At 32.7% G+C, this 16,276-nt stretch overlaps 1 protein-coding gene across 1 annotated transcript in view; it reads left to right on the top strand.

Moving 5' to 3' along the window:
- Positions 1–16,276, top strand: part of LOC123695504 — a 39,908-nt gene that overhangs the window by 8,550 nt on the left and 15,082 nt on the right. The window contains exon 2 of the mRNA XM_045641375.1: positions 2,957–3,057. Coding sequence (XP_045497331.1) covers positions 2,957–3,057 — 101 coding nt within the window. The remainder of the gene's footprint in view (positions 1–2,956; positions 3,058–16,276) is intronic.

Genomic DNA, 16,276 nt, shown 5'->3' with positions numbered 1-16,276 from the left:
TGAAGAGACTTCGTTATCAATATATTATGTTAAACACATAATACGAGTATTATTCATAATCTTTATGATAATCCTTGATCTATCTATGAACATTATCTTTCTTTAGAAAGAGATGCATATTAGGTATGTAGTTCACAACATAATTCGCTCATCGTGATCTGATTTGAATTTTCTGGCTTAAATTCTATTTTCACTATTCAGCGTTCCATTTGCCGACGCTCATCAATTCCGCGGCACATTATTCCATCCAGTTCCATTATATCTTGGACACTTATAGCACTGATAATATAATACTATACTTGTAGGTACTTATAGTCCACTGATGAATACGTCTTGTTATTTTATATTCATATTCTGTGAACATAATTCTGACGTGTTTGAAGATCGATTGATTGGAGAATTAAAACTATAACATGGCTGTTACATTTAATATGTCGTCAACAGTGTAGGTCAAAATTACTATTTGCGTGGAGTTTTATTTTTATTAGCTCTTGTTCTTTAACCAGATAAACGTTTTTGGTTCACGGTGAATTAAAAAACATTAACCAAACACAAAGAATTGTCTTTTGTTATAAGACTTGTTGGTTCAAATGTTACTATGGTAACAAATGAAAGAATGTTTATTTATTTTGCTTGCTTTTAAACATTAATTACATTTCCTTTGTTATAATTACTGTATATAGGAGGACAATAATGGCCTTAAACTTCCCTATTGTTTTTAATTTTTGACGACATAAATGTAAGAAAGGAAAAAATATGTATCTACACTAGAAATATCTAAACTGCCCTTCCCTGCCTGCTCAAGAAATGTTACATAGGTACTTTGTAAGACTGAATTTAGTTGAGAAGTTTAAAAAATATCACCATGTTTTTTTTAAATTGCAGCGTACCTAATCGAAGCTCATTTTTATTGCCGCTGAGAATAATATTTTAGTGCTAGCTAATATCTACTCATACTTACGAGCATATTTTTGAAGGCTACGTAACCTATACATGGCTCGCTTCTCAATATTTTTATATACAATTTAATTAAGTCGAACACATGTACAAAGAGGGTTCTATAATGTAATTCTATAAAATGGCTCGAATACAATCTAGATTCATAGTGGCGTTTGAAGAGAAAATTGTGAGTTTCCTACAGTATTGATTCAGGGATAAAACCGTTCTTGGCTCACTGAACATAAGTGTTTGCAAACTTGTGAAGCCAATAAGCTTAGATAAGACGATTTGCCTTTGTAATATTTACACCTAATTGAATCACTTATTTTCATTTAGCGTATCTGATAATTTATTGTTCACATATATTTATTTAAAAATTAGGTAGTAAGGTTTCTAAATTTTTGACTTTATGTAAAGCTTTATTTCTTATAGCAATCTCGTTTAATCCACATTTTATTAAATACAAAACATATCCAGGATCGTTTTATAAGAAAAACATCGTACAGCTGAAACTGTTGGATGCCAAATCCCGTCAATGTTATCACATAAGTCAGACAAGGCAAAAAGAAAATCCTTTATTTAATAAAATGGGATATAAAATTATACGTCGTGTCAACATAAGCCGGGATTGTGGAACGAGGCGTGAAGGAGTGTTGGGATGTAGCCATCACGCCTGGCGAAAATATCTTCTACAAATAAAAATTCTTGACGTTTAACCTTTTTATCATAAGGGATAAAACAAGGCTAGTTTCTATTTATAACTCTCTATTATTATTGTCAGTTCTTTTTTGATATTAGAAATTCTGATTGCGATTGTAATGCGGATAAAAACTCAAAATAGTCTGCAAGTTTCCGAAAATAGTTGGAATTTTTTTGCAACAATGGGAGCTTTTATTTCTATATCATTTAAGGGAAGGCTATCCTTAGGGATAATAAATCGTTTTGGTCAGTTGGACCCCATGTCGTTTCGAGATTAATCTTTCCCTTCACTAAGATTACTTCGGTAAAAAAGGTATTTGATACAAAAACTATTTTCTTCCATTCTTTTAAATTTAAAAGAAACCGGCAAAAATATCAACGGAATAGTTTCATCTCAGTAAGTGTTTCTTAAGTTCTATAGGTACTAAATACGATAGGGAAAAAGGTCAGGATTAGGTAAGATGAATTTTCTTGAAGTTAATCATATGTTAAATAAATAATATCACTGATGATAGATTATTATTTCCGGTATTATATGCCGTTCATTATTTTACTAACAAAGTTCTTAGTCGAACGACAAACTATGTAGGTATGATATACAAAAGCTTGTCAGCTTCTAAAACGTCTATTAAAAGTTACTACAATTACACTAAAGGCTCTAGTTAGGCACAGTTGAAACTAAACATCGGAGTTACCCCGGCAAACTGTTAACGCCCGGTTTCACATTTCTAACTAATCATTGGGTTTGTTGCGGTGTTAGTGTTAATTGCGCTACTATACGTCTATTTTTACTTAACAAAACTGTAACGGGGACAAAAGCTTACAATTCAGGTATTGATTTGTTATAGTAAACTTACTAGTGTTCTAGGTTAATTGCATTCGTGACACGTACGAAGCCAATAGAAATTGATTTTATCGTTTGATTTGTTCTCGTGCTACTATTTGTATAGTTATGGACAGTCGTAGCGAATGAACGCAATTAGCTTCGTTAATTAATTTGCATCACGCTTTTGATTGCTAGCTCTTAAATTGTAACTTGAAAATTCGGAATTAAATCTATAATCAATGATTAACATCATTGTCTGAGGAAGTTTATATCCTGAGCGAGTTTAAATGAACCTTTCGCACGTAAACTATTGAAATGTATAACGTTGACTGTTCTCCAAAACAAAGGGGAAGTTCTGATACAATCATGGACCTCCTGGGTTATAAATATATATATATTATATCTAAACTCTACATTAGCGAGCAAGTTAATTCATGCATATAAGATTTATGTACAATGAATTATTAACAATAATATATATTATTTTTTTAGGGTTGGGAAGGACGCACTGAAAATGGTGGGGAAGGAGCAGAGCCGCCGCCACCCGCGCACGCGCCGCTCGACGCTGTTTGGCAGCCAGTTGCGGGAACCAGGTAAAAAAAATGCTATAAATGTAATATGAATTTATTTTATAATAAACATTATTATTGCATTATCGTGATGTTATCTACTACGAAGACTATTTTCGATACATGACGTTTTCGTATCATTTTGTTATTGAGAATTCTGGGTATTTTATATTGTATGAATATTATGATGGCAAAATAATTACAAGTTTTTAGTATTAAACATATATTCGTGAAAGTAATATCCTTTATTTTAACGCTAAATTTAAATATGTAAATAGGTAATGAATTAGAATCCATAAATAGGTACCATAGGTATCATACCGTAATAAAAACGCCCATGGACTAAGTTGGTATAAAAACCTTAATATTATATTATATTGATAGTTATATTATTACAATTGGTACGGATATAAACTTGGCAATGGATTGCGCTCGTATCTTAATTATACGAGAAATGGCAATAATAATTATTGACATCCGATGCTAAACTAAATCAGACATTAATTGCTCCATTATCTAGCCAATATACTAACCTACCAACTGTTTCCATTCAATAATAATATTTTACGTAGTCATAGAGTTTTATGAAAAAATACAACAATTCACGTTTTACTTATTTCACATACAATTGTTGCATATTTATTTTTGTAACTTTTGTAATTTTTTTTAGTATGACGTAAAACTTATAAGAATAAAGAGAATGTTGTGAGTTTGACTGTTTGATGAAATGTATGTTTTACGAAAAAGTGAAAGTAATTTTTTATACATCATAGAAAATTGTTTTCTTGGTTTGAAAATCAAAACAGAAATCGCCGCACGTAATATTTTGATTGTTTCACATGATCTAGCTTGAGTTGGAATGAACGTTAGTTACGTACTGTCATAAACCATAGGTTTTATTATACCATTGAATCATGAATGAATGTATTATATTATAGGAACGTAGTATTAGAAACTAACTTAGGTTTCCAAAAGTTGAGGTTAACTTTTAAATTCGGAAATACAATCCAGTTTTAACGAAAAAGGAAAACACTTTTTCTCTTATCAGCGGAAATCGAGCTACAATTCCCGTAGCGTGAAGGCTTTAGATAAACGCGAAAATGAGGTTAAGTGTTCATTTGAAATTTAAATATTTTAAATGATTGCGTACCTAAATGTTTGCCTTAGACGTGAGATTTATTATCCGGTGTTTGATATCAGGTTTCCGCGGAACAGAATGGTTGTATTATATGGCTGTATACACTTAAAATTGTGAATTAAAACAGTGAATGAGAATTTACGTTGGGTTACAAAGGCAATAATTTTAGCGCAAGTGCCTACGTTAAATCGAAAAGCTTAAATATTGCTATTAAAACCACCGCCGAACTGTGTTGGCTCGCTGCCAGCCTTTATCCCCGCTTGTCTACGATGCTTATTTGGTGCCTATTCTCTAAAATTTTGAAAAACATTAGCAAATATTTAAACAAATTGGTCTTTTTATAAGATTATATTCATGCCTATTCGCTGATAATCGCACAAAGGAATGCCAATGACTTGTGTTCAGATGTCGACTCTTTTATTATTAAAGGGCTTTAGTTATTTATGGTGTAGAGAGCGCGTCAATATATCATGAGAGCGGCTACTGATATATTAATGAACTGCCCATATCCTTGCTATACTGCAAAATTGAGTAAATGGGATAGCCGTGGGCTGAGCTATTTTAGTGACACTCAATTATAACGACGTGGACGATTTATAACAATAGAGTGAAATTTAACCAAACCTAAACACATTACCAAAGATTGGATGCTTTTCGAATTGAAGTTAAAAATTTAAGAGGTTATAATATGAATTCATATAAAACTACAACAATAAATGTGGGCGCCAAAACATTTCGAATTCCGATGTCTGAATGAAAATATATTGGCAGAAACTTATCGTGGACCGTGGTAGAGCTGTTTAAATGTTCATCAATTGCAATAAACAAAACTCGCGAAATAATATTTATCTTGTAAAAATAAATGTTCATTCCATATCACACGTGGAATACTAAAATAGGGCTATAACAAATAAATCGTATACAATTTTTCACAATATTACTAAGTAAAAATATGAATGATAAATGAAGAAAAAATCTTCCGCAGCAATTTTTTCCTCAAAATTATCGTCGAGCTCGACACACTTTGCTCAATCATTCATAGCGACTAGAATTCCATATTAGAAAGCTCCAATGCATCGGAATTCTACTTTAGTGAATAAGTACATGCTATTGCTTTTTCTGCAGCCTTATGATATAGTATTAATTTCATTTTCATGCATTGAAGATTAACAACACATTTAATGATTTCATTTATAGATGCTAGCGGTCCACCCTGGCTTCGTCCGTGGTACATTCAAAGAATACCTGTTCAGCTGTACTCGAGTTTTGCGCTTACCAACACATTTTGCGATTTATTTTTATTTCAAAGAAGATAAATTAAACTTTGAGATACGTGTAATTTAAACTTTTGTAAAGGTCAGATGATTTAAAAGGCTAAAGTTTAATGGAGAGAGTAATCGATATTTTTGTGTTTTTTGTAGCGAACTCTGGCCTGTTCCGTAAAAATGTTCGTACTTATGCAGGCTCGGTGTGTTACTGAGATAGAAATTTCGCACGTCAGATAGCTTATGACATGGGACACGAGAAATCCATTTGGTTGAATACGAATTTGGCAATTTGGGTTATTTCCAGAAATCGATTTTTTAGCACAAATTGTTCGTGATGTTGGTTTATTGTGGAAGTATATATGTAATAGGTACTTCTTTCCTATACTTATATGAATAATCCACATTTTCAAAAATATGAGCTCAGTTCAGATTGACAATTAAATTACTATTTGGTGGCTAAAACTACTGTTTTAGCCACTATGTTATGATAATAGCAGAATATCGGGTCCTAAATATGTAAGTACTTAAGCTACCTATATATGCTACTAACAGTGCTCTTAGATATAAGTATGAAAAAGGTAGATATGAATACCTTTAAATTATTAATCGTGAAATAATTTTAAACGGTGAAATTTGGAGATAAATCTTTATTTTTTCTCTTATAATAAAGTCAAGTTGAAAAGGTCAATCGTTGTCGAAACTCAAGGCTTAATCGCGTTGTATCGCCGCCTCTACTCATCAATAAAAAAGTTTGGTGTTAATCCAGTTTGAACAAGTATACATGTTACTTCTTATATTAAGGGATTGAATTGATTTTGCCTAGATTTCAAAAAGGAGGTTCTCTAACGATGGATGAAGACGTGAAGTAATTTCATTTCCCAGTAGCTCGGAACGTTCTTTTTCAATAGCTAACTGTTAACCTCGTTTTCAACTTGACGTATGTGACTTTTATTCTTTTGAGTGAGTGTTGAAACTTGAAAGGCAATCTCATGGATATGTATTTTACAATATGGAAGGAAATTTGTACTCATCTTAAGGTGAAAATATAATATTAAGCTCTCTATTTCCTTTTAGTAAATCTGTCACAGATTAAAAAAACAAGATTATGTGAATATCTTACTTTGTAGACGCTCGTGTAAACTGAACATTTTCGGTTAGTACTATAAATGGTATACTCAATGTAAAAGTTTCCTCATTCATGTTTTAAAGACCCCTTTTTAGTCACTGAAGCTTTTTAAACGCAAAGCTTAAATTTTAAAGGGTTCTCTGAGGAATTTATATTTTAAATTCCTAAGAGACTTATTGTCACAGTTATTTCACTATTATAGAGCGGCGAGCGGGGAATTTTCTCCCAAAAGATTTGTATTTATAGTAAACACAGCAGTGAAATTTTTAAATTCCAAATAACAAGAAATATAGGTATGTAAAGTGGGTAATTACAGTGTTCTGTTGCTAGTATGTTCTTAGTTATAATAAAATTTAAACTTCATAATCCTTCGTAATACATAAATACTCGTTATGGCGTGTATATTATGATAGTGGAATGTAAAGCAGCAAATAGAAGATTATTCCACAGTGTCTCGTCTCCCTCCACAGACTAACAGGGGTGCTAATTAAGAATCGCTTGTCATTTGACATTTTTGCGATTCAAACTAGCTTCGTTGTCAAAGGAGAGTTTCTTTGATGTAGACTTGTTTGAACGGAAACATTTTAATTTTGAACAGAAGTTTTTAACTAGAATTCTCATCGATATCTCTGTTATAGTTATTTATAGATTTCGTCATTATGACTTTTAACTGAGTATTTTAATTTGCGCTGTTCGTTGGTTTAAGTATGATGAACAGATGTACTACATCTAGCTACATCATAAAAACTTTTAGATGACTATAAGAAAAAATAAATGATAGGAATAACCAGCCGATTTGGGTTTAAAAAGAGGTGCTCTGACGAGTTAATTGATTGGGGCGAGAGTCTCCTTGGTTATGAAGGGCTCTCGACGAGACCATAGGGCACTCCGCTAACGTGCTTGCAATCAACACCACACAATCTGCAGGGAAACGTTGATTGCCACTCGATTTTGTTCTATTTTGACCTCAGTATTGTTTATTTACTTGAGAGTGGAATCAATTAGCACGATCGTGCGATTGAGGGAATAACGGTGTGTCGAATTGTGTGATAGTGATTCTTATAAGGTACGGTATACTTTAAAGGAATCGTGAGATTATTTTTAGCATCTATTACGCTTGTTAGCATACTATAGCTATTTTTCGAGATAGTTTTATGAATATTATGAAGTCAATACAGTTCATATTCAAAAGACATCCACAATAGATTATTGACCTTATTACCTATAGGTAAACATTGATATATAATTAAAATATATTCAAAGGAACCTTCATAAAAGTTCAATTCATTTGAAATCAAAATATTCAGTCTCAATTTTATTTCATTGTACACAAACCTACATTACCTAGAACAAAAAGCAAGTACAGAAACAAATGATGTGAATATAAATGCGTCTAGAGGATTCAGAGAAACAAAAAGCTTAACGAGTCCAAAACGTTGAAAAAACATTAAACATAAAAGCTGAAATTCATATCTTGCTGGGATTTGCGATCTGTCACGTTAATAAAATGGAATAAAAGTGCGATTGACGCTGCAATTGCTTCCGAATTGAGTTCCATCCTCGTTGAAAAATATGCATCTGAATTCCATTCGGGATTATGAAACGTCCGGCATCTGATCAAACTGCAAACATCATATTGCCGAAGTCGAACATTTGTAGCATTTTTAATAAGCATTAAAGTAGATTACACATGAAAATATACCAACATTGTGTAAATCGTCTATCAATCAATCGATTGTTTAATACTCATTCATATGTAGGTATGGACTACAAGGTTGATAAAGCTTTTAAACTAAGTGCGCTCATACATGCAGTGACATTCTTCGGAAAATGTATTGTTTGAATGAAATTAAATTGGAAAGGTTTCTTTTTATTTAACTTAATTACAGTCGTATATCTTCATTCGATTTGTTGATTTTACGATTGGATGAATACGACATTGATTGCGTATTGCGGTCGTAGCAATTATGTTGTATTTTCGATTGTATTTTTCATAATTATCATTATAGCTATTTAACTTTTTCTTCTATAATATAAAAATGAATCCCAAAATGTGTTGGTAAGCGCATAACTTTAGAACAGCTGAACCGATTTCTTTAATTCTTTTTTTATTATATTCCTTGAAGTACGAGGATGGTTCTTATGTAGAGAAAACGTGAATATGTACCACGGGCGAAGCCGGGGCGGACCGCTAGTATATTCTAATAAAGGTGTCAAACGGTATAATCGAATGGGTTGTTTTTGAATAGAAATATTCTTAAAGTGTTTATTTGAAAAGAATGTCAGTCGTAAAACATTTTATGTTGTGGTTTTAGTCATAAAAACATTCATTATACGGGGTCTCTTCCTGGGCAATAAAATTTGCAACCAGCATGTTGTTGTAGCTTCAAGTGAAAAGACTTAAACAATTGTAGGTAAGTACTTGATTCACTTCTGTTTATTACAAACTAGTGGTCCACCCCGGCTTCGCCCGTGGTACATATTTCGCAATAAAAGGTAGCCTATGTCCTTTCTCGGGTATCAAAATATCTCCATACTAAATTTCATGCAAATTGGTTCAGTAGTTTAGGCGTGATTGAGTAACAGACAGACAGAGTTACTTTCGCATTTATAATATTATAGTATGGATGGCGACCTCGGTACCTATATTTTTCACTTTAAAAATGGTTTGCCGTTTGTACAAGAACACAAAATGAAAATAGAACTGTATGATGAATATTATAAAATGAAATAGAAATGAATATAATCGTAATAAATAGGAAATTAGTCTAGTAGAATAATACTAAGTTAGTGATAAATGGTAAACTCAAACTTCTATTTATTCATTTAAACGTCATCTAGCAGTTTTGAATCGTCATAACATAATTTTAAAATTTATCACCGATTCGGAAAGCAGTATCTATGGAGAAGACCTGGCAAGTAACTTCATAGTTGCTCTTTTAAAATCGAATTAATACTTATTAGGTACAATATTTAATTGTATAAAATAAAATCCTGTAAAAGTCATCAATTCATCATATTCCTGTGGTATAGAACAATGTAAGATCTAAGTTAACATCACTTATCGAATTCATGATAATAATTATACCTAACACCGCCTTACAAAATAATGTGCATCTCGTGTTTATATTAAACCCTAAACGTTTTTATAAACATTGCTACCTACCGCTCTTCTCACGCTTCATCTCTGAAGAAGCTAATTCGAAGCTTATTTTACGCGTTTGTCATTATAACTTCGGATATTTTAATGAATTTATAAGTTGATAAATTGACTGAGGAATTTCTAATCCGTAATATTAATTTGAAGCATTCTCGAGCTAAATTTCTCAAGGGAAAGATTCAAATATCATCCATTGCCACTGCTGGTGCCGTAATGTAATATGCATGTATAAAAGTATCACAGATCACTTTACTTATGAATATAGGTATACGAATATAAAACAAATTGATGAATAATAAACGAGATAGACACAATATCGTTTCTTATTCTTTTGCAACGTAACATTCTGTTTGTATAATATTATGTTGACATAAAGCGAAGCTTGTTAATATTTATGCAACTGTATCATAATAGCGCTCGGCTTACATATTTGATAGCGTCTCTACCTTCATAACGTCGCGATGATGCTGCTTTTGTTGTTGTCTAAAAGAATGGGTGTGTTTCATCTCAGACTATACAAAGATATATTCAGTCGCGGATTAAAACTTGTATTTTTTATTATGGTCTGTGTTGTGATTTGTGAGGTGTGCTCTGGATTGGGAGAAGGTGCTGTGTTTATGTTTTGCTTTTTCTACTTCAAGGGATGTTATATGTATATTCAAATATCAGTAGAATTTTGTTCGTGAGATAATTATTTTATAACTAGCTTTCCGCCCGCGGCATCGCCCGCGCAGTCAAAGAAAACCTCGCATAGTTCCCGTTCCCGTGGGATTTCCGAGATAAAACCTATCCTATATCCTTTCTCGGTTATCAAAGTATCTCTATACCAAATTTCATGCAAATTGGGTCAGTAGTTAAGGCGTGATTGAATAACAGACAGACAGACAGAGTTACTTTCGCATTTATAATATTAAAAATTATGGATTATTAATTACTTTATTTTATGCCAGATTGGCATAAAAATTACGAAATATGTCGCAAATTCTTCAGGTACCTACGTACTATACTGGAATTTAAAGATTTATAGGTATTCTACTATATCAGTAGGTAAACAGTATAAACAAAAATTGTTATGTAAAATTCTTTTGACCCTTCCTGTTTTATGATGGAAAGTGCCCAACAGCACCGCAGTATGCATAATGTCGCTGAATAAAATTATTTACTATGCATAATTGCATATGGTACATCGAGTGTACTAGAGGAAGACGGCGGCGTCTTTAATGGATGATATTTGCTGGCTCGATGGAATTTAATTAGTGTCTCGGAATTTGCATTTAACTTAAGGTACGAACGTTTACAGTTGACGAGATATTGTGCTGCCCTCGCCGTAATAAATTCCGCTGGAATTGCCCGAGGCTCCAATATTTTTCGAATAAATACATCTCGTCACGTGAGATTGATGGCCATCCGCCGTACGGCGATAAATCCTTTTTTTATAAAACCGCAACCTCGATATTGATTTCAGTAGTTTGACGCTTGCACGTACAGCTATTAATATATTGTCGAGTTTTATCAAGTGCGTTTGCTCTCTGAGCCGTGGCGGAGTTTTAATTCAGGCTTATAAGCTCGAGTGGATTCCACCTATGAAACTGACGGTTTAAGCTGTGTGTTTTTGAGTTGTTGGACAGAGTTTAATGAAGTACTAGTGTGCGGATTTTGAATGATCGTTTATCGTATGAAATATAAATCATTTTGTGTTAGAATATGTACCTACCTAGACTTTGAAATAGAGTTAAAAATTCACGTTACTAATTAATTGTTGAAAAATAACTACCTACCTTTAATCAAGACAGGTTGATGTGTAACAGAATGTTGTGAGTGCTACGACAGTTTCTCAACTCAGACGGAGATGGATATTGCTCAGGTGGAATGTGAAACGCCCGAATTTCTACACTTTCGTTGTTAGGTAAATTCCGCGCTTTCCTTAGTTATAAAGTCCCAACTGAAACCTAATTTCTACGTGGAATAGCTCAATGTTATGAATTTTGATTATCAACCTACTAGCTGTGCTCCGCGGTTTCACCCGCATTGCTCCGCTCCTGTTGGTCTAACTTGATGACATATAGCCTATAGCCTTCCTCGATAAATTGGCTATTGGGAACAATGAAACAATTTTTGCAAATCGGACCAATAGTTCCTGAGATTAGCGCGTTCAAACAAACAAACTCTTCGGCTTTATAATATTAGTATAGATTATTGTAAGCGATGACTGTATAGATATAAATGTAGTATAAATGTGTAGTCACAGATTGTTCCAAAAATTGCAAAATATCGTTACCTTACAATGATTTTAAATAATCCATTCAGTACATTTATACCAATAATAAAACGAATCGAACAAATCATTATTTGATATCGTTATGAAGCCCTTAATTGACAAACGATTCCATTCATGTGAAATCAAACACAAAAATATTCTATATTTGTATTATGTTATTCACACAAATAATACGGTCGGTAAAAGAACACTGGGGAACACCAGGAACACCGCTATTTTCCAGCCTCGATATTATGAAAATGCTAGTATAATGTTATCACGAACGACCAAAGGTCCTTTCTTGGCTAATAAGAACAAGCATATTTTGTATGTTTCAAAGTTTATCTCGTGCCTTTTATATCTACGAATCTATGTTGATAATACTGTGATTTCAAAGACTAAAATTGTTACAAGGTTACATTGTAATATTATATTGGTGGTGGTAAGGTGAAATAAATAAAAAAAAAAAAAAATATCTATAATATAAAAATGAATCGCAAAATGTGTTGGTAAGCGCATAACTCGAGAACGGCTGAACCGATTTCGATAATTCTTTTTTTATTATATTCCTTGAAGTAGTTACGAGGATGATTTTTATGTAGAGAAAACGTAAATATGTACGACGGGCGAAGCCGGGGCGGACCGCTAGTTATCTATAAAACTTTACTATACTTACTTACTTATAAATGCGAATATTTTTGAGGAAGTATGGATGTTTGTTACTCTTTCACGCAAATACTACTGAATCGATAACAATTAAATATGGTATGTAGGCAGCTACCCAGAATAGGACGAACGGGAATGTGGGGTTATCTCTGAAAACGCGGGCGAAGCCGCGGGTGGATATTTAGTGCTAAAATAATATTAAAAAAAAAAAACAAAAAAAAAACACATTTTCAGTGTGAGATAATGTGTTCAATTTAGTAAATTACGTAGACAATGGATATTCATAATTACTGTTTATCATACTTGTTCATTTGTTAAATTATTATAATATTATGTTTTTCTTGTTCTTGCTAAAATATTTTTTCTGTCAAAGTGACGTATTGGCAATTGGTTATTTAATAATATGTAGAGAGGTCATAAATTTCAGTAAAAACATACATATTAAAATAAATACAGTAGAATAGGCGCTTCTATCCAATTATATTTCCCTAGCATACTTTTTTCTATGTCCTTTTTACGAGGCTTGCTTGCGTGCACATCAAAGTAACGCGCGACAGCCGTACTTTATACAAAATTTCATCCTTTATTTCACCCTGCAAAAATTGTGTTCCTGGCAAAAACAGGCTAGTTTTATTGCATTTCATTTCATTCATTTCATTTAACAACATACTATAACTGACAGTGAGACAGATAGAGACTATGATATATAAAAGAGCTAGATACGTTACCCGCTCTCTATTTTGGCAAGAAAAAACTCAGGTAAGTGCCCGAGTTTCACTTAGTCACGCACCATTCAGCGTCGTGGCTGGACGTTCTTTTTGTATTTTAATCGGCAGTTGTTATTACGAAGTACATGAGTGAGACATGTATTATGTCTCGTGCGTGAGAGTGAAAGAGAGAACAACTGTATTGGTGATAATGCGTTAGTAAGTAGGTATGTATTAATTACGCTGTTTTTTAGTGCAATGATGTTGGCGTATGCCGCGTCTACTAGTATAATAGGTCATTGGATAGAGAGTATATTTTTAGTACCTAAAGATTTAGTTAACGGGAGACATGGAAGTAATATTAAAAAAGATGCTGATACACCAAACTCCACCACTACTTTGGTAAAATGAGCACATTTCCGAATACTTGTATTTAATATTGCGTTCGATTTCCCTAAAGGTTCGCTTGGCATTTCTCGGTGCTAACACGAGTTCGTACTTAGCTGTGGAGAATGTAGTCTCATGTGGAATAAACGGTGATGTGATTATAACATGCCCGAACCTTACAAGGGAATACTATTTGAGAGTTTTCTGTTATTTTGTATAGACCGTATGAAAAATAAAAGGCATTGGAATAATTGTGAAAATGTAAAGTATTTTCAAGTATCGTATGAGAAATTTCAACAAACAAACGACATAAAATATTTAAAAGACAAAAAAAACATATGTGCGACAAAGTATTCACAATGAACAATAATTTTTTATTTAGTTTTTTATGTAGAGTTAAGTCAAATAGGTATATTTACATTCACCTAGGTATTAGGTAGGTATATCTATTACCTAGGCACTAGTATAATAACAATTAATTAATTTAATTGATCTTAAATTACTCTACAATATTATGGCCGTTGGCACTTGTAATCAATTTCTGCGCTTGTTTGCCTTCCAGTCAATAATAAAATGGTTTGCAATCTGAATTTAATTTGGGATAAGCCGTCACTGAAGGCCTGACAAGTAGCTCATCCATATTCACAGCAATTATTAAATTTTGTGCCCGAAAATAGAATAATATCACCTATAGGTTTTCTTTAAACATTTTACAGGCGGTTTATGTATGTAATGATCAAATCTCGTTCAAGATCGATTCACATAAACTACTTTTTATGTTACAGTGAATTCAAAATGAAACAAAAAAGAATTATTACGCAATTTTGGTTGCTCACTCTTTTCACAAAATATATTTTGGCAGTACCCTTAACAAGCAATTAATTAATCGTTCCACGAATTTTTATAGATATGAACGTTTAAATGGACATCATTGCGACAAAAAGACGATAATTTCAGGCTTTCGTACAAACTGCAAAACATTATTCTCCAATAAACTCCAATTTTGTGTGAAATACGGGTGGTTGACATCGTTTTGCTACCGTAATGACAATATAAATATGGTTGAACAGATCGATGGCTACCATAATTTTCTCCTTTGTGTGACATTGCCGTAATTGGTACAGCTTTTACGTTTACGTGTACAGTGAGAATGTATTATGAAGAACACAATTATCTTGTAGAAATGATAAATTCTTCAACGTTGTTCTTTGAATCCTTAAAGAACCTTCTGAATTCTGATACGTAACTAAGTCCGTAAAAGGGATTTAAAATAGTGAACTTTCTCTAATTAATCTAGATACGTTGGACTTATTCATAGTGCGCTTGCAACCACGTTATCTAGATTTATTTTAAGCATGTCAAATAATTTAGTGTTAGCAAAGTTTTTAGGTCAAAACTGGCAAACCTTAGGCATGTAAGTTGTAACCTTGCGAGCCCACGACTTCTTTCAGGCCAGGCAACGGGGTACTTTTGTTTAAAATTCTCTTTGAATGCTTAAGCAAAAAAGTTACTTACGGCCCAATTCCATATTCCTAAGACATCATTATAGCGAATCCGTGATATGTATAGACATGAATAAAGTCAGATTCCAAGAAAATTCGTGAAAAATATACAAGTAATGTGTTGAATGGTATCTCATTTAATATGATTTATCCCTTACATAAGCTTAGGTACATACGTGTGTTAAAAATTGCTATATCAATATTCTTAAATAAAAAAAACAGCGTAACTGTATAACTTCATTACCTATACCTACACTAGTGAAAGTCCCGTTAATTACGGGACGTAACGTTTTGGAGCTATAGCGGAACAGTCAAATGAAAAGACTGGATTTGTTGTTTTGTTTAAAGTAGCGTTAAGTAATATGCATTCCAACGTTTTTGAATGGATGTACCTGTTATTAATTACCTTATTATAAAGTTCAGATACCAGCCCACAGTACCAGCCGCATCATTAAAAACCACTTTAATATAATTAATTCTCTTTAATAATAATCAATAACACGTCGTTATAACAAGGTTTAATATACCTACATAACTAGCTGTAATGAATAATTGCAAGGTTATTAATTTAAAATTCAACTCTGTTAATCAAGTAGATATTATATTAATTGTAATTTAACATTTCTCTCATCAGATGTATAATCTACTTATGCCTCGCGTGTATGCAATCTTTTCATTTATTTTCATACTAGCTTCCGCCCGCGACTCCGTCCGCGCGGATGTCGGTCTTCGCGTGGATGGTTTATTTCTTCATTTTGAGTAACTCTGACAATGATATCTTATAAATATATATTGGACCCAAATACGGCTAGGCCTAAAATAATACTGATAAAACTGAAAAATTAAGATTATTTTTTTCTACGTATTTTTCCAGGATAAAAAGTATCCTATTTTACGCCCAGGATAATAAGGTATAATTATACCAAGTTTCATCGAAATCGAACCGTTAGTTTTCACGTGATGCCTGAACATACAGACAGACAGACAGACAGACAAAAATTTTTTTAAACACATATTTGGGTTTGGTATCGA

This window comes from Colias croceus, chromosome 11 (genome assembly GCF_905220415.1).
Source record: "Colias croceus chromosome 11, ilColCroc2.1".
NCBI lineage: Eukaryota > Metazoa > Arthropoda > Insecta > Lepidoptera > Pieridae > Colias > Colias croceus.
This window is presented reverse-complemented; position numbering and strand designations above follow the sequence as displayed.